Source organism: Manacus vitellinus, unplaced genomic scaffold (assembly GCF_001715985.3).
Source record: "Manacus vitellinus isolate BGI_N305 unplaced genomic scaffold, ASM171598v3 scaffold_20_pilon, whole genome shotgun sequence".
In the NCBI taxonomy this organism is placed as follows: Eukaryota; Metazoa; Chordata; class Aves; order Passeriformes; family Pipridae; genus Manacus; species Manacus vitellinus.
Genome location: NW_021939471.1, coordinates 4,943,932 through 4,970,925, shown reverse-complemented (window position 1 = coordinate 4,970,925; position 26,994 = coordinate 4,943,932). Strand labels below are relative to the sequence as shown.

General features: G+C 38.2%; 1 protein-coding gene across 6 annotated transcripts in view; it reads right to left on the bottom strand.

Annotated features, from left to right (window-relative positions):
• MYO1B (myosin IB) overlaps positions 1–26,994 on the bottom strand; it is a 96,757-nt gene that overhangs the window by 26,948 nt on the left and 42,815 nt on the right. For 3 of the 6 annotated variants that reach the window (XM_029959519.1, XM_029959522.1, XM_029959524.1), the window contains exons 7-16: positions 18,929–19,027; positions 18,484–18,587; positions 17,466–17,613; positions 16,683–16,801; positions 15,774–15,860; positions 15,398–15,463; positions 10,369–10,374; positions 3,387–3,491; positions 1,801–1,863; positions 887–1,087 (exon numbers count right to left, since the gene is read on the bottom strand). In XM_029959519.1, coding sequence (XP_029815379.1) covers positions 887–1,087; positions 1,801–1,863; positions 3,387–3,491; positions 10,369–10,374; positions 15,398–15,463; positions 15,774–15,860; positions 16,683–16,801; positions 17,466–17,613; positions 18,484–18,587; positions 18,929–19,027 — 998 coding nt within the window. The remainder of the gene's footprint in view (positions 1–886; positions 1,088–1,800; positions 1,864–3,386; positions 3,492–10,368; positions 10,375–15,397; positions 15,464–15,773; positions 15,861–16,682; positions 16,802–17,465; positions 17,614–18,483; positions 18,588–18,928; positions 19,028–26,994) is intronic. The other 3 variants (XM_029959520.1, XM_029959523.1, XM_029959525.1) reach the window with 1 other exon arrangement.

Sequence of the window (26,994 nt, the reverse complement as noted above, 5' to 3'; positions counted from 1 at the left end):
CACTTCAGCAGATTCAGACAAGAGGTATAGTTGTAACCCTACATTTACTTTTGAATTTTTTTTTTAAAAATTGTCTTCACTCAACCAATTTAATTATTTTGATTTTCATTAATAAAAAGTCATAATGAACTACACATTGAAAGCTGTCAGACTCATATTTATTCATATCGCTTATTTTGTAAAAAGCAAATACTTTTGCAAGCCCTCTGTAGAGCTTTCTCTTCCATCTGCTTAAACACACAGAGTATCAAACTCAGTTCCTTCAAATGTACAAAACTCCACTTTCTCAACAACATGACTAAGGACTGCAGCTACTTCTGTGACAAAGAACATGTCCTCCAAAATATGTTGCCTTCAAATTTGCATGAATTTTTCTCATTGTAAACAATGTTTTCTTTCCAGAGAGAAGCAGCAGCACTAAAGCACATGATGAAAAGAGAGAACTGGCCCTGATTTTCAGCTAGGGCAGCAGGACTTTGTACAAGGGCACGTAGTGATAGGACAAAGGGTAATGGTTTTACACGGACAGAAGGCTGGTTTAGATCAGATATCAGGAGGAAAGTCTTTAGTGTGAGGGTGGTGAGACACTGGAGAGAGCTGCCCAGAGAAGCTGTGGATGCCCCAACCCCAGAATTGTTAAAGGTCAGGTTGGATGGAGCTCTCAGCAACCTGGTCTAGTGGAAGGTGTCCCTACCCATGGCAGGGGGGTTGGAACTGGATAATCTTTAAGATCCTTTCCAGCCCCAACCATTGTATGACTTCTGAAAACCTTCCAGCCCAAATCCTAAACCTTAGGCTTAAGACAGAAACGATTAAGACAGGTCTGGATTTTTTAATCAGCCACAGCAGCCCCCACACACCACGTACTCCCTGCTTCACCAGGTACCTTGCCAGCGTAATGCTGAATCCTGAAGCAGCTGTGGGGCAAGGAGGTGTCATTGAGGAACCGGGAGCACTTGCTCATCCTGCTCTCAAAATGCTGGTGAGTGGCACAGACTTGGTTCAGTTTTTCTAAAAAGGTGTCATCAGTAACAGTTCCTGGTCTCAGGCATTCTTCATCCAGCATGGCCAGGATTCCAGTTTGGTTCTGAAGTTTCAAGACAAGAGCTTTAGTACTTATTTCCATCACATTCCATCAAGGCATAAAAAGGAGACCGTTCTCCTGTTTGATCTCTGCTACCCAGAAAAACATTCTTCAAGCCACCTCAAAGCTTGGCTCTCTTCCTAATGACCATTTCCAACAGATTTTTAGCACCTGCATTTTTGAAAGACTGCTAATGAATCCTGAAATTCACATTGAAGTTTTGTGCCATTTACTCAGACTGCAGAAACTCCAATTTAACTGAAAGTAGCCAGTTTATGTGTAAAACCATCATATATTTCATGTTAATGGTTAAAAACTGTTCTTTTCTTGCTACATAGGAAGTCCTCTTATTAGTTACAAGTACCTTCTGTACCTCAAGCAATCAGTAACGTGTCATTGAGTTTCTAGTTTCCATACAAAAAGAAATGTTATTTACAATGTAGCATGTGATATCTGTTGTAAACAGCAGTAAATGCAAACATTTAAGAGTTGTTTGGTATTTTTTTCCATAGGTGATGCTGAATATTTCTAAAAAAGTAACTGTAGCTTTATAGAACACCTTTTTAGTAAAATAAACTTTTACCGTACAAAATAAGATGAATAATACAACAAATGTCTTGTTTCATAAAATTATAGTGTGTGAGGATGCATGCAGACTTAACAGATAAATTAAATCCATGCACTAATATTCAGAGATATTCTTGAATACAACTTACATTTTCTATTAGGTCACAAATTATAGCATTGTTGAAATATTCAATATTAGTCCATTCAATCCCCTATTAAAAAAAAAAAAATCAATATATGAATAGGAAAACAATCAAGGGAGCTCTTCCTCTAGGCAATTAAAATTATATTCCAGCTAACAAGGTTACTACTTTCAAACTTAATTCTGTGTGCTTACTAACAATTTTATTTTTTAAGAAATGTAATCATCTACTACTAACATTATCTGTGCAAAATGACTGTCCTTGAGTGGCTGCCAAACTTGTTCTCCATTCCTTTCCCCCACCCGTGTCAGCTTCCCATGCACTCCCCTGGCTCCAGGCCAGGCTCCTCCCACCCAGCACCACGCTGCCCACACTCCCACTGCTTAGAAGGAAATCATCCAGTTTCACTGCGAGCATCTGAGACCAAAATTTCAAAGTTCTTAGTTGTTGGTTTTTTTGTGTGTTTGTTTTTTTTTTCTGTTTTTTTTTGGTTTTTTTTTAAATGGGAGGAAGAAAGAGGGCTAAATTTAGATGAGACCATTAGAAAAATCCAGAGTCTGGCTGTTGTTCAGATATTTTTAATATCCTTTTTTCAAATATCAGCAATAAAATTTCCAGGATGAGATGCCAATGCATCACGAGGTAACACTCATAGGCCAAAGGACTGAAAGAAGGAAAATACTAATTTCATTCTCAATTTGCACTCTGTGGTACTTCTTACAGTTTGTTTTTTTCAGAGCATTTGAAATATCATTCAAGAACCAAATTGCAGTCATGATGGTTCACCACTGAATGCAAAAAGAAAAAAGACATGCTGAAATTTCACGTTATCCTCAGGATTATAAGGCAGGAACTTTATGTAATTTTTAAGCATGTTTATACAGCAAAATGGTATCCATCCAGTTTGAGTACAGGCAGCATATGCCAGTTTTTACAGCTGCAAGTTGGTATGTTGTCTGAGCTCTGTATATCACGTGGAATACTGCTAAAACCTATTAAAACTTCAGCTTGATGTTCACTCACAGAATAACATCAAACACAGAGTTCGGACCCCAAAGGACATCTTAAATGTACCCACAAAGCTCACACAGCTCCCTTCAACACTTAACTGAAAGAAAACCAGAACCAGAACTCTATTTGTAGTTTCTTTCATGTTGCATGCAATTGTTTTAGCCAGCCAATTCCCTTTGAAAAAGGACTGGCTGTGGCTGCTGTTGAGGTGCATCCCAGAAGTGTCTGGGTAATCCAAAACACAGACTGTAGGGTAATGGCACTAATACCAGAAAGTGATATTAGTCTTCTAATAAATTAATTAGTCCTTGCTCAGAACTGCCAGTCATTGTTGCCAATGCATGAATAAGAGTTGGGTCTGGTTTTTACCTGGAGGACTCATAATGTGCAACAAAGCCCAAACCAGCATTTTTTGCTTAATGGAACTAACCACACAGCCCTACACAAACATGCTCCATGCCAGTCCTTTGGTCAAAAAGTGACTCTGCTCCCTGAAAAGTGGTTCCAGCCTGCATGCCTGTTTGTCTTTACAGGGACAACAGAAAGAGGAGAGGATAAGGAAAGATCCATTCAAGTATTACCTCTCGGATGTACTCCTCCTGCTCTTCTTTGAGGGTAAGTTCAATGAAGATCTGTTGCAACTTCTCATTACAGTAGTTGATAATGAATTGCTCAAAGCTGTTGTCCTGTCAGATAAAACATGTTTGTGTTTGCTGTTTTGTAAACACCCTGGAACTCAGCTGGAGTAAGTTACCACAGCAGCTGCAAGTCAACAAGCTGCTGCATTAACTACTCCTTCCAGTTTTGTGATGTGATGGTTGGAGTAATATTTGATTGAGATCATGATTAGTTTGGAAATTCTAGACCAAATCCTTCCCTGAAGCTCCCTCCATTGGGAGGGACAAAATCCTCTGTAGGTTTTATTCATGATGTCTGCACATCGATTCCTTGGAATAAATCATAAGGGCACCTGTGGTGTCAGGGGATAAACAACAGAAATTTTGCCTGCACTGATCTGTCCCCACATGTAAAATGTAGTCCCCAGAGGGTCTGATAAATAAAATTATAATGATAGCATTAGCTCTTTTCCACTCAGTAGCCAATAGAGTATCCTATTTCACTACAGACTGAGGCTCAAACTGCTCTAGTTGCAGCTGAGCCTGGGTTAAGAGATTATTGGCTCTAAAGGTCAACCCACCTCCTCCCTGCCAACAAACCGCTCATGTAATTGCCCCTTGAAATGATGGGAAACAAATGAACTTCATCAACCAAAAATCCTCTAAAAGGCTAATGCATATAAAACTGGGTTAGGGAGCAAGCAGATGTGTGACCCTTTGCAGAAGGGACCAGGGACTGGAGCAGACCCCAGGAGAAAGGGTGGGCAGCGGGAATGCTGCTCAGTGACTGCTGCCCCAGCAGCCTGCCCCATATCCCAGGGCAGGGCTGCTGCAGGAGCAGGGCTGTGACACGACAGCAGCATGCTTCCACAGGGACACACGTCAGCAACAGAGACCATGGCCACACCAAGCCCTTCAATACCACAGGGAAAGCGCTCGCACGCTCAAGGCAGCTCAAGTTTTACTGCTATGTCCACCAGGGCCAGGACTGCAACACAAAAGCTGTGGTTCACCACTTTATTGCCATTATCTTAAATGAGTGCAGTTTGGAGGCCAGGTGCTCGTTCTGAGGACAAGGTCAAAATGCCTGTTTCAAAGAAAAAAGGAATCAGCACCTTCACTGGTTTTTTGAAAGAGTAATCAATATTGTAATAATTCCATATATATATATATATATATACACGCAGAAATAACTACACTCAAGAGTACTTTTGGATATCTGGTGCTGCTCTTCTTGACTTTGGGGTTTTGGGGTTACCTCCCTCCTGCCCTATATTTATTTTCTTTTCTTAATAACTAGTCGTCAAGAACACCCATTATTTAGGAAGACTGAAAATTTGCAGAATAAAAAACTATGCCTTTTTACACTACCAAATAATCTGTTTTACAATACCTGTGAAGCTCAACTTATGCTGGTAGAATTTTTATGACTGAAGGCAACTGCAATCATTTAAATGTTTAAATTATGGATCTGGCTGCTAAATGAGATTAAGAACACACAAGCAGATTAGAAAATATTGGGGTAGCACAGATTACTTTTGTCATTTTAGTTTTAGATGAAGCAAAATCATAGCTGATCACCAAACTTTTGCAGCCACATCAAACTGCCCCTCTCACCAGCTGCAATTATCACTCAGATTGCAAAACTTGCATAGCTCTAGATGAGAGTTAAAATTTGGCATGCAGCAAAATCAGCACTGCAAACAAGTCATACTTACTGCATTCTGTTGAAAAAGAAATTAAATAAACTGCAGTCAGTACTTATACTATTTCCATGACAATACAGAATACATCTATTACCATTTATTTAGTGCATTAAGTAGATCAATCTTTTTATCACTGAAAATGCAAAATACTACGTAAATGTTATGTATTACTCCTTCATAGATAAGCATATCTTTAGGTACTGTCCAAATATTATCAAATAAACCACGAGATTGAGACACATCAGAGTGTAACACAGAACAACATCCTTGCATTGTCCTGTCACTAAACCACCATGTACCTTTGGTCTCTAAAAGCCATATATATAACCTTGGGTATGCAGATCTCAGCAACAGGAGAGGAGAATGAGGAAGGGAAGAGAGAACAGTGGAGGAAGAATGAGTATAAGTTTATTTGACACATTCAGATAAGGCCATCGCTTCAGATATATTGAGTCTGAAGTAAAAGGACCCCAGCTGTCACATCACCTAGACAAAGAAAAAGGGTAAAATACACTCTGTGTCCTCCTGCCAGGAACGTGCCACTCAATGCAGAGAGACTGTTTCTCCACAGGACTATGTTATTCTGATTACAAGGGCTGCAGGACTTTTCACTCGTAAATTATACGGGCTTGGTCATCAAAAGAGGATGGAAACTGAACAGCAAATCCAGCTAAACCATCTAACTAAAAGGTCATTAACAATACATTAAAGTAATTGCTAGATGTTTTCCTGATTTGTTGTGTATCTGTGATATTTATGGTTTGCCAAAAAAAAGGCAAACCAAAATCCACAGAGTTCTTCACAAATTGCTCACTTTGAGCTATGAAATTCTATTTGACATTGCCAAGCCACTGAAAATTGCTGTTCCAGGAAAAAAAGTTATTGAAGAGCACCAGTAATATTATTCTTTATGAATGATACAGAGTAAAAGGCTAACAGTTAATTACAGCAAAGAAAATGAGGGAAAATGTTTGGAATTACTGAAATTCTCAAAATACTTAACTCTGAATTGACCAGAAGACATTTGGCAAATTAAATACACTCCAGAAAGAGACGTTTCCTTTTACAGGTTTTAAGAAACCCTGTATGAGAAACCAATCAGAGTGTTTATCTCTAGACAAATCTGAGTACAGCAACAGAGATTGTGCATTTACAGAATCACAGAATATGCTGAGTTGGAAGGGGCCCATAAGGATCATCGAGTCCAACCTTAGCCCTGCACAGGACCATCCCCAAGGGTCACATCATGTGCCCTAATGGGTATCTACAATTTTTAATTACACAAGGGCTTCACAAAGCATATATGAATGCTCACAAATGAATTGTCCCCCAATATTTTAATGAAGGCTTTTAGAAATCAATACAATAGAACCAGAAGGGAGCTAAAGGACTTCTGACATTGTTTTTCAGAAGGCAGTAGAGAATAACCAATATCAGCAACAGCACATCATTAAATCCGTTCAGGAGACACAGGCTGGAGGTACCCAGCCACCAGAGATGTACCTGTTCCTTAGGCTGACCACTCACATTAAGCAACAGAAAGTGTTTTGACCAACACAGAAGCAGCACAGTCAGACCCAAAATTTGGGCAGAGTTAGAGAATTCAAATACTAGGAGATGTTGGGGAAAAAAATAAGAGTATATCTTCTTTAAGTATCAGCCTCTCTTCCAGGCTGTAATTCTGCTACTTTAACATTGAGGGCATCACTTCCATTCCTGCATTTCTGTGTCAGCCTTTCCAAGTACGCCTTTGAAATCACCGTGGAATACAGAATAAAACCTTTGGGGAAGATAAAACCACTCTCTCAAATTAAATTAAAGGTGCTGGGAAACAGAATGTCACCTGAGATACGCTTAAAGTCATGTCAAATTTATAGATACAGTTCAACCAACCACCCTTAGCTTATCCTCTCAATCTTTTTATCAGATTCAACAATAAATTTAGACAAGTAGAAAAATTCACTGACAAAAATCAAAGCCTACTTCAACATGTTTCTCACTTCACAAACAATGGTGTCTTGTTCATACAGCTTTATTCCTTTCTAACCTTCAAATTACTGGGCATCAGGGTGGGTTATCATGAATAACAAGTTTTGAACTCTAAAAAAAATTCTTTTCCATGCAAAAATAAAGTGATTATATATACAAGTAGATAATGACATTCTACTCATTCAGGTTGTTAGAGTCAATCATGAAAAGCTACAAAGTTCTATTGTGAATCACTGCTACTATATGAATTACATACAGGTGCTTGAAAGTCTATGGAAAATATTCTTTGTTCCTTAATATTTTACCTAACTTCTTCTTTGAAACATTCCACTCGTGTATCATAAAATCATCTGAAAAAACATATATGAATGTTCCTGGCTTTATACATTTTTATACCAGCAAAATACTAATGGGAAACAGACAAAATAAAAATATTTTTGTCAAAAAAAAAAAAAAAAAAAAAGGTCTCTTACTGGTCTCGAGTAGAAAGGTCTCCATTAGATTTATGAAAAGAAAATATTTAAAACAGGGCATTTTACTATCCAATGCTAGATACCTTCTAAACTTCTCTCCCCGTACAGAATTCAAATTCACTTTTGAGTACCCATTTCCCAGGGATCTCCAAAGACAACAAAGCAACTACAATACCTGCTTAAAATTGAAACTCAGATACTTTTCCATACTAGTAGGCAGGAATAAATTCCTACCTTGCACCTGCCTAATAAAGTCCTAGATTAAGTGTTCCATTTTCTTGTGTCCTCTCCACTGTTTTCCCCAAATCAAGCAGATGTTGTTGATCTGAATCTGCAGACTCGGCTATATCATCACTATTACACCTCACAGGTGTTTCTCAATAGCTCTTCTTCCTTCTTAATCTTTCATCACACCAGTTTTTGTTGAGGGCCAATTCAAAAATCTACATATTGCTCAGTCTACAACCACACTGACAAAAAGGTATCCAGCAACACTTTTTCAAATACATTATATGAACACATACAACTAAAAAAATACATGAAAGCTATTTAAAGGAAAAGCATTGTGTGAAAGAAAAATTAGTTGAAATCAACAGGACTAATGCCATTAAAATGAACTTTACATCAATATGAGGAGGGAAAAAGACATACAGAGATACTTTTGCTCTATCACATATAGCCCCACAGAGTAATTTTTGCAGCTCCAGGCAACAGAAGTCTCTGACCTCCTCCTAATACAGGCAGGTGACCCCAAGTAGCTCCATCAGGCCCCTAGAGAAAAAGCCAGATGGCAAAAGTAATGATGATAAAAGACCAACATACTCGCTTCACTGAGATGAATAGTGGAATGAAGGATGAAACCAACCAGCAAATTCAATTTATATGCTACTGTGTTGTCTGGGGATAGGGATTTTTATGTATGACCACAGAAGCATATGAGTTTATGAGATGAAACTACAAAAGTGAAAATCAGCAAAATGGGAAAGTTGCACGTAAAGAAAGTGAAAAAAGATAATATTATAATCTCAGAAAGCAACGGCCCAGTTATAACGTGATTCAGTTATAACAATTTTTCAAATTTTTTTCAATGTTAGTGAAGGTATGTTATCAATATTTATCCTTTTTTTCTCTTTACATATACCAACATCTGAGTAATCAAACTTATCTCTGTAAATTAGGGTGCTCTGTGCTTTTATGTCAATATCTCTACAGGCAAAGAACCAGAGAAGCATATCATTTAACTATCTATATTCCACATATATATATATATAACTATCTATATTCCACATATTTGTAATCAAACCATATTTCAGTGTATCTAATGGAAGCAAGAAAGATACATGCCAAAGCTTCAGAGATTATCCATTTTCCACATTTGTGTAGCTCAACCAACTTCAGTCCTTACTGATGCTACTGTCACTGGTAGAAAACCTGGCACTCTGAAATCCATCTTGCTCTCAGCTGTGGTGTCCAGGCACACAGGTCTAAACCAAATTTGGACTTTAAAGGGCAAGAAACTACTGCGACTCCAGTGTACACAATGCACATGTGATTCATGGGAACACCCAGGTACAATCACTTCAACAAACTCAACCTGATAAATTACAGACCTGGGACAACAGGAATTACAAATAAGCAAGAAGCTACCATATAATCAGAGCCATTCCTCTACTAAGACAGAAATAGCTGCTGTAGGGCAAAACATTATTCTCACAACCTGAAGCAGAGCATTTGTGTATATTTGCTCCAGCATTTCAAGTATTTCCTCTGTAAACAGCCAGCCAATGGGATTTACTTCATAAACATGCCTTTTGCAAAATAAGCCTCTCTAAATACTTACATTATAATGTGATTAATTAAATGGTGATTAACTTCCTGGGATGTACCTCTGCTTCTGGTCATCCTAGTGCTTAAGGACATTATTGCTTTAACTGTATTTTTAAATCTCCATGGCACCTAGGAGTCCAAACCAAGGGTCCCTCTGTAAAGCTCCTCTCTTCCATAACACTTGCCAGCAGATATAATTGATCAATTATAGATTAAAAATTCACTTCTCCTCTTTCACACTAGACTGGCTTTGCCCTGGGGGATCAGATTGAATAGAGGGACGGGTACACACATTTTGGCACTGCCACTTGCCAGTTTATGATAAGCTGATGGGCATCAGCAAAGGGTTGAACAATTTCAAAAAGGAAATCTGTTGCAAGGTAGACAGGCTAGAAAAAAGCAGCTGGAAATTATTGTCTGGAGGATAAAGGCAACTACCAAAACAACAGATATCCATGGCTGAATTAGAGCCAAATTCAAGACATGAAGAAAGAGTTCCCAGAGTCTAAAGATAATTAAAAAAAAAAAAAAAAAAAAGGAAAAAAAATTAAGATAAAGAAAAATCCCGATGAGTCAATTTCCTTCTGTACTATTTTTTTTTTCTCTAATATGTCATCTTTCTAGCAAATAACTAGACCCTTCTCCTGTACAATAATCCTTCGGGGTGTTGGGGGAAGCCCCTGGGCCAGTGGCAATCTCTCAGAGCTCAGCATGCTCTGCAACTGTAATTTCCTTCATGTAATCAACAGGACAGAAAAAGACAAAGCAACCAGTCAGCAACCAGACCAAGCTGTTATACAGGTTTATGGAAAAGGGGGAAGTAACTCTCCGATTTTTTCATACCTTAAATATCTCAGAAAGATATTCTCAATGATTACCCCTCTTTATTTAGTTACCTCCCACTAAAAACACATAATTAGTACAACTATGAACTTATTAATATAATGAAACTGCATTCTTCATATTTCTAACAGATTCCTTCAGTAAGGCTATTGGCATTTTATCACTGTCCAAATGACACCTTGCACAGTACATGCAACATGACCAAGCTTCTTTCTGTCACTACAAGGGACTTCTACACACAAGAACCAAACTAATCACCATGAATAAAAAGAAGTGCTATCAAAATGCTTGTTTGGCTCTTTTTCTGGTGATATTTTTATTTGCTGCTGGGGTTTATGCAGAGTGTGATGAATACTGCTGTGTCTTTGCATGTTCTTGTTTACCTGGAGCAAAAGCAATTGGTCGGATGCTGTCACCAAAGACAAGGCATTCACATCACCTCAGGTCAACCCTCAGCAGACATCTGAGGGCCAAATGGAAACAGTCCCTCTCTTTCTGCAGCTCTGTCGCCAGCACATCCCAGTTTCTTGTCGGGCTAAAATATGTAGAAGTAACTGCTCTGCCAAGGGACTGAGCAGAAAGCATTCACACTCTCAAACTGTCTTCTTGGGGGCTGGCAAATTTCAACAATAAGCCTTGTTTGGCAGCCTTAACTTCCATAAAACTGCACTCCAAATCATTAACTTCATCATATGGACCAGCTACATAGTGGTATCTGAATATTCAGAAAAAAGCCTTTATGCCAACTAGCACAGATAGACATTTTTTATCTATGAGGCTAGGCAGGATGAAATATTGACAATTGCTCCATGACATTCATTTTTACATCCCCTAGCTCTTGCCTACACAGGAAATGTACACAACAGAAAACTAACGCCCAAACCAAACAGAGAGAGCCTTCTGCTCATCTCTGCTGAAACCTGCCAGGCCCTCAGTCACCTGCCTCCTACAGCCTTCATTTCTTCCTCATAAACCCCACCCTAACTCTACCCTGACATTTTGCAGAGATACAGAAACAGCTTCTGCCCAAAAATACATAATCAAATGTGGACCAGCCTCAAACCTACCCCAGGAAGTCTGGAATTGAGCTGGCTCTAAAATTCCTAGCGTCACCAGCCATCATCCCTACCCTGTCTCAAATCACAGTCTAGACTGCAGACTGACTACACATGTAGCCTCTCAAAAATACGGATAAACACACTTGGAGCAATTAGTGTCAGGCTTCAATCCATTGCTCAAGCTCCAGCAGCGTTACACAACCAACCTGGTCCTGCAGCCTACGTTTGCACACTAATCCTACTCCCTAAATTCCTGCCCATAGACAATTCACACAGAGTCACCCAAAATTTCAGTGTTTCGCTTTCCAAACATTGTCCCAGCATACAATTTACCACAAAGGGCACGGCAGGATTCAAAAATAAACACAGGTTTACAGCACCTATTCTGTGGATTGTTTAGCCAAGCTTGCTGATGACATCAGCCAAACCCACAGAGGCTGAGGATTATTGATAGTTTTAAGTTCCCTAATATGAATTTTTGGACAGCCAAGTCCTTATATCTGCTTTCTTGGATGGCCTTTGGGTTTGTCTGTAAAATGGAGTCTGTGTTTGATACATATACTAGCAGAAACCAAATCCCAAAGAGTATATGCCAGCATTTTCAATACTCCAGTTATTTTTCCTTTGTTAAATTTCAAGAAACCTCCAGATACTTTGTTAATTAACTTCAGCTTAAACTACAGAAAACTGTAGAAGTCACAGTGAATAGTAAATAATCACTCAAAACCAGATGAAACAAATCTCATTTATATAAGGTTCAATTTGTAAACAAGAGAACAAGACTGCTATTGTCCTCAAGAAGGTGAAGTGTAGGATCTCTTAGAATGGTAAATGTGGATTTCTTTACTCACTCTTCTTACAGGAGGAACTGCAGAATGATCAAAGGAATCACCCTAAACAGGAATAAGGCCCAAGAAATATTGTCTGCCCTGCCCATCATGAAATAAAACAAAACCCTCAAAAACCTCAGGCAAATTAATGTTTTGCAGTGGAAGTCAGACTACTCTATAATGTATTCCAATAACTTTTCAGTGAGAATCTCAGGAAAAATAGATAAACTAGAGTATCATTAGTTTATTCTTTCAGCAATCCTAGTGGGTAAGTGTAATACTGAAGGAAAAAAAAAAAACTAAAAATCACCCTTCAGTAAACACATATCTTGCTACTTATTTCACGGTATTAAGCTTCATGTGTAAATATTTTGTATGTATATAAAAATTTTATACACACAAGAACCAAACTAATCACCATAAATAAAAAGAAGTGCTATCAAAATGCTTGTTTGGCTCGTTTTCTGGTGATATTTTTATTTACTGGTTTTGGATAAATTGTGTTTCCAAGACACAAGGCCACTTAAGGTCAAAGAACACGCACTAATAAAAAAACCCACCTGCTTCCTGAGTAGAAACATGATTAACATAAGCCTTTTTACCATTAGCATGGTAAAGAGCTTACACATTTAAAATGCACAAGTTTATAGGTGAAGTCTTTTGAGTGCATTTTTGCCAACAAAAGTGCTTTGTAGAGTACAGTGTTAGTTCTAACTTTAAGGAATACACATGAAAACCAAAATCTGACTTAGGAAATTCTGTTTAAGAGGGAATTGCACAATATTAGTTATAAGTTTTAAGTAATTTATGATTAAATGGCTATAGTTACTGTCATTAACTACACTTCAGCTAATATTTCACATATTTAGCCTCTGTATATGCAAGTGTACCACACACCAAAACACTCCAAATTCCACTATACTTGTTATTCTATAAATCTTAAGAAATTATTAAATTTTTCCACAACACAGTGTTTTGCAGTGTTAAAATTTCATTCATTTATTGATTCTTTTAATATAATTAACTTCAAGCAATATATTTTCTGTGAAGTGGTTGCTTAAATTCTCAAAAATATAATTATTTTGTAATCATTTTTTCAAGATCTTTAATAATTTTTGTGGTATTCAGTAATTTGTTACAGAACTTCAAAATATTTGGCAGCATCCTCTTAATTGCCCTTACTGCATGACATTCATTCAGGCAACCACAGGACTAGTTACACTTTGCATATACAGTGCTCATTACAGAACTATTTTACTCAGTTTAGGAATTTTGACATAACTTCATCTTTTGTTCCAACCAGAGCGGCATAAAAAATGAATTTTGGGTTGCCTTGAAAGAATGTATTTGCTTTTGATTCAATTGAGAGTAAGTTGGCAGTTTCTGGTTATAAAACTAACCTGTCTGGGAACACAGGGATGGCTCAGTAGGTGGTACTGGAAGTACAGCTGATTCAGGATTTTCTAATGGACTGTTTTTCTATCATTCACCCTGAATTATAGTACTGCCACGTAGTCCCAACACCAGTAACTGTACTAGTCACCTCTAGAAACCTAAACCAATGAAATTTCTTTTTCAAACACCTTTAAATTAAAATATGGTGTAGTACCAGCTACACGTATGCTTCTGGCATACCACCCGACTCATTCTGAATGCTCAGAAATAAAATAATTCCATTATTTTTGTGATGCTGAACCAAGCTGCTTGGCTCGTGCTCTCACCATAGGTATTAACTCATGAGAGAGAGTCCCGCCTTGTATGAATGTGCTGATGAATTTGACCCTCAAGTCACAAGACAAAACTGCTACCACCTTGTCCACTAAAACCAATACACAGCATTTAAAGGAGTGAACAATAACTACCCATTATTTTAAAGCTTTTGAGTTTGTATGAATTGGGAAAGCTAATTCATTATGACAGGTAAGTGAAAAGAGCCTTGTTTTTTCATTTTTCTCCTGCACTCAACCACTTACTTGTGACCTTTCAAGGTGTTGAATTCCTACCAAAAAAAAGGAAAAATTACATGCGAGAAAAAAAACTTGTCTTTGGAACACCATCCCACAAACACAATTACTCAGTTGGCTTGTGTGCCAGTGCAAGCTCCTGTCTCCCACCTTATCACACATATCTATTCTAACCAAACACAAAAGAAGTAGTGAAAACAAGAGTCCTGCCCAAGGATGCCAGCAGTACCATTCCACTGTCCAGCTCTCTAAAAGGTATGCCAAGGACCAGCTCTAAAGAGATCTGGCACTGAGTTCTCCATTCAGCCACCTGGTCTCTCGCACTATATTTTCACAGCTATGCTCTTATGTTTAATTCAAACAGTACAACCTCGCTCAGTAAACCCTTGAAGCAAGTATCAGGTTTCTTCTTCCTCTCCATAGAGGTATTTTGATTTGCACATATTTGGATGTTGTGCTTCTGAAAGGAAACTTAAACCACTCTCACATGAACAATTACTCTTTTCTGGATTATTCTACACAGTTTAAACACATTCTCTGGATTTTCAAGAGGGATGTAGGGAAGTGGGTAAGGACTGCATGTTTTCTACTGATTTTTCTCCCTAGATGAGTTTCTAGTTTAAACACATACAGATTCCAATGAAGATCCGTATAAATCTCTTAAAAAAACCTGTCAGAACAAGATTTATGAAAATGCCCTGTCCTTGGTGCTCTCTAACCCAATTAAAAACTCCTGGTTGATTGTTTTGTTTCAAAATACCACAAGTCTAAAAATACTCTTGTAAACAAACAGCAGTGAGCCACAGATCATTAGCTAGGAATCAGTACAGAATATTTATCTATGTGAATTGAGATGAAATGAAATGTAATTCCTTGTTTAATTATGACAGGGGGAAAATATATAGTTATTGTTGTGCGTTTTTTTTGGGGGGGTGGTTTTTTTTTTTACAGGATCAAAGCTTGTTCAAAGACACCCACAAAATGCCTGAGGGCAGAAATTACAGTGCCAGAGTTTCTCCTATGCTCAGAATGTTTATCACAACAAAATATACTTAGTTTATCCATCATAAATATTTATTTTTCTATATGCAAAAAACATATAAATTTGTTTCAATTGCTAGAGATGCTAAGACATCTCTCTTTGGCTTACTTTTCTAGCGATTTTCTGTCAGGAATAACACAATTGATTCAAATTACATGTAGTCTGATTAAACATTCATGAACTACTCTATCAAGCTTTAAGAACAGCTCTCTCATTAAATGTTTACCATTATAAAGGTCTTACCTCAAAAATTTCAAAGCCATAGATGTCCAGCACCCCCATTACCTTCTTTCTGACTTTTGTTTGTGCCTTAAAAAAAAAATTAAAGATTGAGTCAGTCATCTGTACATTGCATACTTGAGAATCAAGAAAATTAATGTATCTCATAAATAGGCTGTCAAATTCTGTAAACTAAAATATTAGGTATGGTTTCCCAAAATACACCTAACGTGAATATTTTTATAAGCTTAAAAACAGAGCAGAGAGAAATTTGTTGAGCTGTGATACAATTATTCACATGTACAACCAGGAAAAACGAAACTGGTAAATACAATTTTACTGTCCACTTTAATTTAAAGGATTTCTATTGATTTTTTTTACAGGCACAAAATGACAATACCTTAATGCTCTCATTGATCCTGGTAACAAGCCAAGAGAACAGTCGACTGTATAAATTCTTAGCCAGAGCATCACGGGCATAATAAGCCTAAATAGAAAAAAGAAGGAAAAAATGTTATAAATGCTGGGCTAAACCAAACCTTTTTCTGTCACTGACATATCTTAAAGGTGCTGTGAACTGAGTAAGACCAGCACAGGCAGCAGTGGCTCTGCCTAAACAGGCACGGGAGACAGACAAGGGGTGCCAAGACACTTAGGCAGCATCAGTGTCTTGGTGGTGCACCCCTCTGCCTTCCTGGCCACAGGCTGGCTGGAACAGCAGTCACAACAACAGCACAAAAGCAGCACTTCAACTCCCTTCCTGCTCTTCCAGATACCCTCTAAAGACTCACATCCCCCACCCTAATCCTAAGCAAAGGGGACCTGATCAGCTGCAGTCAGAGAAACCACATTCCTGCCAGCCTGAGCTGATGAGACACAGGTGGCAATCACCCTGGCTCTGCAGCCATATAGGAAGAAAAATTCACACTGGCAGCAAAAGTTTCTCAGCAGCCCCAGGCATACAACTCACATGCAATTACAGCAGCTACCCTAAATGAAAACAGTCTGCCACAACACTTGCAGCATGTGCTTTTGTGCAGGTCTGTTTGTTTTTTCAATCTCTGCAACATTCTCCACAACATTCTCCTATCCCTCATCTTTTGGAGGTAATTCACACGTGAAAACAAAACATCCAGTATATCTGAACACTTAGAAGCTGCTGGAAAAAAAAAAAAGCACACTTACGCTTGTAATTTATTCAGTACAGTTGATTAGTTGTAGTTTTTATTTGGGCAGTAATGATTTAGTCACGTGGAATAAACTGCCACTTAAAATAATTCTTTCCTATAAAATCAGGACCTCTTTTTACCTGAGCCACATTTAGTGTTGTTGAAACTTTCTCTTGCTTGGCTTCAACCGTCCGGAAGCTGAAGGCTCTCTCCAAGACAGACTGGTCTATACCCGTCAACTCGCAGATTTCCTTGAGTTCTAGCATCAAAAAGCAAAGTGTAAATATAATGAATCCTTCCCAGCCATTGCTTGTTCTTCCCCAAAACTACTATCTTTTAAGTAGTGTAGCATTTTTCCAAAACAGGTGCTCTTTAACAGAAGTGTCACATTCTCTCCCCACTACGCTGACAAGCAAAGTTGTTAAAAATACGCACAGCACAACGAAAGAGAGTTATTGGTTTTGAAAGCACTTTCTATCCAGTTATTTTTGTGAAGAAACTTTCCCTACGTTTATCACAGATTACTTTTCACAATGAAAAAACTTTCAAATGAAAATAAATGGAGTTTCAAAACGTATCAACTGCAAAAATATCACCAAATGAATCTAACATTACAGGCAGAGATAATCACTGCAAAAGAACAAAAAGCCTCCACTGCAGAAAAACCAAGTGGCAGAAACAGAAACACACAGCACCATTTAACATTTCAGAAGTGCTAATAAAGTAGGAAAAAAAAAAGAAAATTATAATTTTTGGAATTTCAAACAGAGCAATCAAAATTGCACAGAATTTAACCCATATTTGCCTGAGGGTGACCTCTGGAAACAATTTAATTGTAAGGATATTGTATGTCTGCAGAAATGACAAAATTAATGACTTCAGACAAATTAGTGGTTTTCCTCTCATCACTAGTCTCATCTTACCATTTTTATCTTTGATTTTACTTTCATCCAGGCCATTTGCACGAGATTCAGGCTTAAATTCAATATTTCCCAATTTCAGAACGGCTGCCACTACTTCAAAAACCGACTGTGTTTCATGATCCATAAACCCAACAATCTGCATAGCATTCTGGAAAGGGGACAGATAAAATTATGAGATGAGAGTATCTACATTTAAACAGATCATACTAGAGAAATTTGCCATTTATCTGCATTAAGATAAATTAGAAATGTTTTATGAACTCTTTTGCTACTGAAAGTACATGGCATAATTCCTATGCTTAGATAAGTAAGTTTTTTAATACAAAAGACAGGCTAAAGAAGATGTGATAATGGAGCTGGCATTCAGTCCAGTCCACTTCTAGGGCTCATTCAGTATATGGGTTTCTAAAATGCAGTACTTTTTTTAGCCACTTAATTTAGTTTATAACCCATCCCAATATTTCACAGTCAAATGAACAGGTACTCCTGTCTTCTCAGACCAATAACTTTTAGAATCTAAATTTGCATACATTGGGTAACAAGGTCCTGTGGTCATCTTGTACAATCAAGCAAAAACAGAACAGTAAATTATCATGAGAATCATCCCAGCCTTGTTTTTATTTTGACTTGGTCGGCATCACCTGGGTCATGAAGCTCAGTCACTGCCACCATAAGCCACTACACAGTATAACTTTTCCCATGATCTGACCATGGGGTCTGGGCTTTTTTTTTCCTTCCTTTTTCCCTTCTATTTTGTTTCCTTTTTTTTTTTAATTTTATTTAAATTTTTTTGCTGTCCTTTTCGTATTCCCATAAGAATACTCCACAAACTTGGGCCTTCTTAGTTTCTCTCGGTAGCTAAGCTTCCCTGTGCAAACACATTCTGCCTGTGCATGAGGAGTGCCAGCACTGAGACAAGACAGCCCTCCCAGCCCAGCCCTGCATGAACCGACAGACCGAGGGGCGTAAGAACTCTGCACCAGTGTTGAGTGCTCAGCCAACCCCTGCTGCTTCTTACCCTGACTGTTCTGAAGTTTGAAGCATCATCCACTCCATTCACTTTGGCAGAATCAAGGCCCAGGTAGTTGTACCTGCTGAAGTCCCTCTCCAGTTTGAGTTTGCCTAATAAATCAAATAACAATATCATTAGGAACGGCATTCCTGCTAGTGGCAATTTTATCCAAGAACCAGTATTGCCAGGAACTGTTGTTATTATTGGATTAAATTTTCTTCAAGGATCTTTTAATTATAAGCCTTCTAAATAAGAACAGGCTTTCTTATTTGTTCATAATACACTGCAAAGCCAATTCTGATTCAGGTACCTGGATAATATCAAAGCATTTGTTGACTTCAGGTATTACTGTTGCCACTACCAACAAAAATTTCAAAAAATTAATCAATATCATATTTCCCACAAAAACAGCACATTAAATACAAAGAAATCTGAACATGGCAATACTTACAGAGAAACTCTTCCGATGCACCAGACAGTATCTGATAGAAAATGTGGAAGTTTCTTTCACCTCTTGGCTGCTTCACAACACGAGACTTCTCTAGTAGATCTAAACAAACAAACAAAATCTCACAGGTCAGGGACAGACTGTTGGAGCAAAACCCTTTAAAATTAATATAATCCCCCATCATTTTCTACTTCATTGCTTCATATCACCAGCAGCAGACTAGAAGATGATAAATGGGAGGTACAAACCTTATCATAGTATATCACATTTGTATATGTATCTCAAATATTTCTTTGAGCAAGTGGCAAGCCCAGTGAACTTGTAAATGCTGCAGTCTATGAGCTGCAAAGAGAACTCAGGTCAGGGAGGCAATGTGTTCGAAAAATGTCAACCAATTTACAATACCACCACAAAATTAAGATCTGGTGAGCATGACTGTATGGGTGAAGGTTTGAAAAGAAGCAAAATGTTAAGGCTAAGCACATGAAAGACGGGTAAATGAAAAGGAGAGAACAAATAAAGAAAGCATTTAACCTGAATAATCATGCAGCACCTTGTGATCCTCAGGTGCATCAGGCTATGAAATAATTCCCAGTGGGGCTGACAGAAGCTCCATCCTAATATACTTAAAGGGAAATGGAAAAGCAGCACTTTGAAAAGTGTCACTGCACTGATGGAGCAGCTTGACAAGAAGACTGCTCCGTCCACTGTCCTTAGTGACAGGCACATTTCTAAACCTTCCGTAAGACTAGGAATCCAGGCAGGCAGCATAAGTAGACTGACTTGTAACACACTGCAACCATTTCAGAGTTAACATCATATTTACCATGGAGGTGGCAATTCAAAGTCTGTTCAGCCTGTACTGCACTGGAAGGCTGTGGTTCACAGCACACCAGGAGAGGGAAGAGGGATGCGATAAGAGAACCTCTGGGCAGGTTCAATGTCACTCTCTCTTTTTGTACAAAAGGTATGCTTTTTCTTCTTTTCTCACTGGCACACAAGGGCTTAACATCATTTTTCCAGATAGCAAACACCCAGTTCCCAGAGTACAGTTTTTCTCTTAAGCTACATGTATCCAGTGACATGGAGACAAGGACATTCAATGCCTCATTCCAAGCACACAGCAAAGGCATTCCCCCATGCACCTACCATGACTGGGGGTTAAATTCTCTCTAAGCTGTGCCCACACTAGAAGAAAGCCCCCAAAGGGAACTGTCCCATCTCAAATGCCACTCCTCAGAAGAGCATCCACAAAGTGAGATGGGGTTTCACAGAAGTAAGACACAGGGAACACCAAGTCCATTAAGGATATGTGCAGCTGTTAAACACTTCCCCTGCTGGGCTACTATGACATCTGATGTGTATTCTACTATACCTTTCCTCAGATTTCCATTTCTGCTGAAACTGCACCTGTTTAGTCTCAGCAATCTGGGAAGTTAGAGGTAGCACTCTGGTCAGCAGCATCTGTGCTGCAAACCCCCTACCCCAGCTAGGGTGCCCCTGGCACAGCAGGGCTTAGCCTGAGGGGGAGCATCTGCCCTGGGGTTCTCTCCATAAACAGAGTGCAATAGAGCATATTCCTATTTTTGATAGCTACAGGCAGGGTGTGGTGCTTATGTTGCCCACTGTAATTACCTAAGCTTACACCCCTTCTCACAGAATAGGAACTAAAGACCAGACTTCAAACCACACACTTACACAAGTCTTCAGAGTCCCTCCTCCACATAAACTAGAGTAAGTCAGGTTCAAAAATTACTTTCTGCTCTAATAATTAGCCAGTGACAACAATGACAAAACTCAGACAGTATTACTAATCTTCTGACTGGCTTACAGTAGGACAAGTTTCAAATATTTTACAGACCAGCTGAACTATGTTATTCCCTAAACATGCGATTGCCTGGAGAGGAACTGCAACCAGCGCAGCAGATGACAGTGAATGGAGCTCCTAAATGACCAGAGCATCTGACTGTATGAGGAGAAATACCTCTTCCCCATCTAATGCATTGTGTGACCACGTCAGAACTTTTAGCTTTGTTTGAATAGACATTTGTTTTTATGACTTAGCAACCCTACAGTCTCTTTCCTTCCAAATATGGCCTGGTTCAGCACCTGGAAGTTTTGCACTGCACATCAAGATGAAAAAGCACTCCCAAGATATACACAAACAAGTGACTCTCACATATTACCAGCAGCTCATCTTTAGAGGGGTAGGTTAAAGACTCCCACTTTTGCCCTTTCCATTTATCGGCTTTTTTTTTTTTAAATGCAGCTGACTAATTTCCAATGGTTGATGCTATGTTGGAAAGGCAAGATCAGAAGTCATGTTCTCAGCAGCAGCCTACTGTGCAACCTCTCTACTTCTGACTTCACCTAAGGCCAGGGTTCACCTTCTTGAGCCGTGGTTCTAACTCAGTCATCCTAGTTAGTTAGCATAACTATCAGATACATAATCCTCTCTAGTTTTTAATTCGTAACTGAAAGGGAGAGGCTGAACCCCCATCCAAGTGTGAATACTTGGGCTGGGAAAGGCAAGGTGAGTGGCAAGCAGTTCAGAGTTGTGCTGGCTGTGAAGGTTCTCCAGTCAAGTGTTGGAACAGATCACAGCCAAATTTAATCTCAAAAAATAAACAACTTCAGCTCCCGCAGTGGCTACACACACTTCAGGAAATGGCTGTATTCTCAAGGGATATTGAAGCAGTGCGGTTTGGTTTATTTGGGTTTAAAAATATTCTGCCTATAAATTTACTCAAACTCTGTCATAAAAGCTCAGCTACGCATTCTGGTAAAATATTGTATTTAAGCCTTCTAATTACATGCACGCCTTCAGTAGATTTAACAAACAGGTTCTTGAAGGTATGTGAAATTAGTTATTTTAGAAGGATAACTGTCTTGGTTTTTTTCACCACAGCTTATCTTATCTATATATTTTTAGAAGCAACAAAGTTAACTAATTAACAGTCAGCTTTCTAAAGTCCTAACATTCCATATTCTGTCAGTTTTCATAATTGAGGAAAAAAGCTCCACAAAGCAGTTACTGACAGAAAATCAGGTATTTTCCTTAAAAAAGCAGCTGCTGCCAGTTCTTTTTAAGGCTGCATTCATTGTTTTTTTCCTTTTCTTTCTGTTCACATGCAGACTGAAATCAGACTTACGGGACAGATCCAGACCATCTGCCCTACTCTTCAGAAAACTTCTTCCCTTTGTTTGCACTGATTAGCATTTCAATAAATCAACCAAATATATTTTCCTTAAAGCAATCGCTGCACTACCAGTAACTTTTGTGTTGAGTCTCACGTGAGTACAAATTCTGTGGATCAAAACACTCAAAAGAGAGAACACAAAGATTCACATCAGACTGCTGCACGTGGCTGCCTGGTAATTCTGTTGACAGTGGCATGTGTGGACAGATGGTGCTTAACTATATGAAAATCCACAGAACAAAAAACCCTAAACTCTCTCTAGATTACATTTCGTTACATAGTCTATATGAATTATGTATAGGGACTATACAGAACTATCAGGAGAGAACATTCAGGTATTCTTTCTGCATTATCTAGTAGTGCTTCTGCTTGAATGGAAACTTTTAATGTGTATCAAAGCAGCCGTAAAAATTAAATTGCTTTGGAAAAGTTCAACCTTGGGAACTCTTCTGAAATCATACTGTCTGAATATCCATCGATTCAGGTGACTCAAAATCCAGCTACCTGCCTTAGGTTCTGAAGACTATTTGTTATTCCTTAATAACACTGGTTTAAATGCAAGGGATCTGCGTAAGCACCCTGCTAAACCATTCAACTGAACATGAAAGGAAAAAAAAAGAGATGCTGAATACTTCTGCAAACTCTAATGTACAATTTTACACAAATTCTTTTTGCATACTTGACCCATGAACTTGACTGATGCAGAAAAATGTAGGATATTTGTATTTCTCTAAATATACTAGAAATTGAATCAACATTCAAGAAAGGAATAAGTAAACACCAGAACCAAAAAAAAATGACACTACCTTGGTACATTCTAAATAATCCAAGAAAAGTTTATTTCAGTCATAGTCTCTTCAGCTGGCCATGACCAAGGACCCTCTCAACAATTCAGCCAAAGTTACAGAACATGTTCTAGTCATGGAAGCTTATCTCTACAGCCATATTATGTTAAATTATGCTTTCTGTTTTCCTACCTTGATTGTACAGCTGTCATCCAAAAAAGCTACAGATGAAAAAGAAAATACAGATTTCTTGGGAAATTTCCCTATTATTGCCACCAAGCTTATAATCATGTTCTCTCAAATTAATTGATCCATAACTGTGTCAAACAAAAACTACTGTCTGGGTAGTGTGTGCAGTGACAATGACTGCACAATTTAGAGAGTGTTAAATCCTCATTGCTCAAGGGATAAATGATGTTTAAAAATAAGATAAACAAAATGTTTAATTTAGTTTGTTGTTTGTTTTAAAATCTTCCTAGTTTAGGCAAAACAATTGTCTAAACGGTGGCAACCACGCTAGCAAGAACACCAAGGGAGATGTTGAAACATAAAATAAAAAAAAAATCAAAAAGAAAATCACCGAGAATGGGTATCTCTTCTCATAATGTCTAACTGTCAAATTTGTGCAATATTTTCCTAAGCAAAGGAACTTACTAACAGCAATCACATAACTTAAATCAACAGCCTGAGCTGTTGATTTCTCAGTAAGTGGGTAATTACTTCTGACTGTTAAAATGAACAAACAAGTCATAAGAAGAAAAAGTTGCAAAGTTATCACTTTGCTAACTTTAAAAAAAGTTGCTTAGATAAACATCATAGGTTTCTTTCATGTTGCTGTTGAAAAAGATGGCAAAACAGGGCCCTTTCTTAACCACTTGTTATCTGGACTCTGAGGACACTGTACTGGTTAAAAATGGCTTTTCAGAAGCAGGCATTGCATATACTGTACTTCATAACATGCAGCACTGTTGTCTTCTAGTTAATCATTAAATCACTGAAGGGCTTAGGCAGATGAGGAAAGATCACCCTGTACTAAAAGCTAGATATCTTTCAGCAGGAAATTACAGGTGAAACATAAAAATTTAAGACTTACAAAAATTATGGGAAAGATATTGTAAGATCCATACCTTTCCAAAGGTTTAAACAACTCTAAGTGTGAAACATTTTGGACTGTACTATGCAAAGCCACTTCAACCATAAAATTTACTGTACACAAAAGCAGTCACAAAACTAACAAACCAAGTGTGCACACAAACACTGCCTTAAGTACGAACCAGATGCAGCATCTGTGGACAGTCATATCTTAGAGCTGAACAAGCTACTGCAATTAGCACCTATTACTTCAAAACCAAATGTACCTATTTTTACATAAAATACAGATTATTCTGTAATTACAGCTGGAAAAGAAACTACTGTTCTCCTTTCTTCTCCTCTCATCTTCACTCACTGAGTAGTTATAATAAATAGAAAACTAAGAATAGTATTGATGTTTTCCGTAATTTATTTCCACGATATTACACCCAGCTGAAAGCAACACTCCAACTGCTTTCCCTCACAGGTGCTCCGGGAAAAAAACAAACCTCTGAGCACATAAGTGCTGACATGACTGTCCACTGCAACAACCGTAAACACCCCACAGGAGGGCAGAAGGAGCAGATACACCTCATACCCAATTCAGTGAGAGAAAATGTAAATGCTATTTACCTGTCTGTAGGTGCCTTTTAAAGCAGCAGCATACCTTCAAGCGGGGGCTGGAGTTTGTAACTAAACAGTGATGGGATGCCCACAGTCCCAGGTGGCAACACAGCAAGGGTTTGGTGTTTAGCAACTCCCACAACAGTAATTTGGACTTCCTAACCCCACACACAAGAAACAGGTCACCCTTGAATGGATGGGCTGGCTGTTAGCTAGCACCAGGACCTCACCTTACACGAACTCCAGCACCTCCCACCCACTAGGAAAACAAGCTGGGACCTTCACAGAAAACTAACAAAAAGGGAGAAGTCTAACAACTCAGGCTTACAACATTCTTCACTCAGCCCTCTTCACCCTTCTGCTCACCCCACACCTGCTGATGTAGGATCAAACGAGTACAACACACACTACCTGAAATCAGTTTTATTTTATAGTCTAAGGGGAAAAAATTCCTGATTGAAGTCAAATACTTTAAGCTTGCATAAATCATGTTAATCTCCAGTTTTCCATTCCCAGTTTCTTTTCATGACTGTACACCATGGTATAACAATATGACAATTTCCTTGGAAACCAGCGCAGTTGGAAGCTCTGAGCAGCCCTGTAACGTACATGAAATGAGGCTGCACATATTTTACGCTGTTCAAACATAAAATTATCTTCACTCTGGGCACATACCAGTTCTGACTTTATAGCTGTCACAAATCCTCTCCATTTTATTATTTCCATTCTAATTTTACTCAGAAGATTTACCTTCCATTTGTAGCATATTAAACGTTTTGGTACTATCAGCTCCTGCTAAAGCCAGTGGACATTTCCATTGACTGCAAACTGGATAGAACAGAAATGATAATTTTACCCTGTAGGTTAGCCCCTCTCATTAAGATGTAAGAGCTCATTGAAGGGCATCAGGAGAATGGCCCAAGGGAAGGTCACAGGAGTATCACACACTGCATGAAGGGTCATGGGCAGATTCACCAGCCTTTCACAGAGCTTCACAGCATTCCAGAGTAGGACAGAACAGACCATTTCAAACAAGACCTTTCAGCCTAATGGGTCTCAGTTTATCCTTACCAGTCTGATAAATTTAGCAGCTTCCCATCATTACCATTCCTGCCACTACAATAAGCTAGATGTTCACCATGTCTGCTTCAAGTCACTCAGAGTATGAAATATAGCTTGGTGACATAGGCTGTGCCCCAAAAAAGCCCACTAACTTAATTGATGTTTGGAAATCAAGCTCATCAGAAACAACAATTAAAGTTTAATCAAAACATTATGATGTCATCTTCACATCATATTAACACCAAACCAACACATGGTCAGAAATTAAAGAAAATTTACAGATGTTTTCATAATAATACTTTCCCTTTTAGGGATAAGAAACTTCAGCACTACTTGACTTCATGCTTGATGAATTAGGAAGGCAAATCCTGATTTTGACTTACATCAGAGTAAGTTCTAAGTGGTGTAAAAGAATTTAGGCCCCCAAATATCTTCAGAATGGTGATGCCTCACAGGAACAGAAGCATTTGTGTTGCAATGCAACGCTGCAGATGTGTGGAAAAATCTAAGGCAGGACAACCAAATTGCTTTGAAATGGTAGAGAATTTAAACTCTCTTTCAAAAAGAGATGGATGGACTATCAAATTTTGCAAACATTAAATCAAAGATGAGATGTATTAACACGCAGCTGCAGGAACTCAGTATTTACCACTGACATACCCTGCCAAGCATGGGGTGTTTCATAGTTCAACAAGTAACATCTTTTCCACAACAGAGCTTACACATCAGGTCTTTATTTTTAAATTGAAATTCACTGGCTTGCTATGAGAAATTTATTAAATGGGATAAGACAGAAAGAATGCCTAAAATAGGCATCTTTTAGAAAGATCTAAAAATATGTCTGCCCTTTGTTACATATGTCATCACATCATTACAATTAATGTAATGTTATAATTACACCACGCAAAGATTTATAGAGCAGATAAACTACAGAGCAACTATCTGGATCTCCTTTTGGTATGACACAATATTTTAACTAGATGACTCAATACGGTACTTTCAAAGACAAACTGTTGAATGTCCACTCTTACAAAGGAAGGTTCATTTTTATGTGTCTATTTTGAATGCAAAATAAAAAGAAACAAATTACACAGCCTCTTAGAACCTTTTTGTTCGCATTTAATTATTGATGAATACACTGAGTGTGTTTGGCCTCTAATTTTGTTGACTGCCAAATGTCAAAGGTAATAGACAGCCATAAACATTTAAATAGTGACTGCTTTGAGTTTCAAGATCTACTCTGTCAGAAAAAGTATGCTCTTTCAGGCACAGTTCCAAAAGCTGACCTGGTCAAGAAAAAATGTTTGCCCTCTGAAAAAAGCCAAAA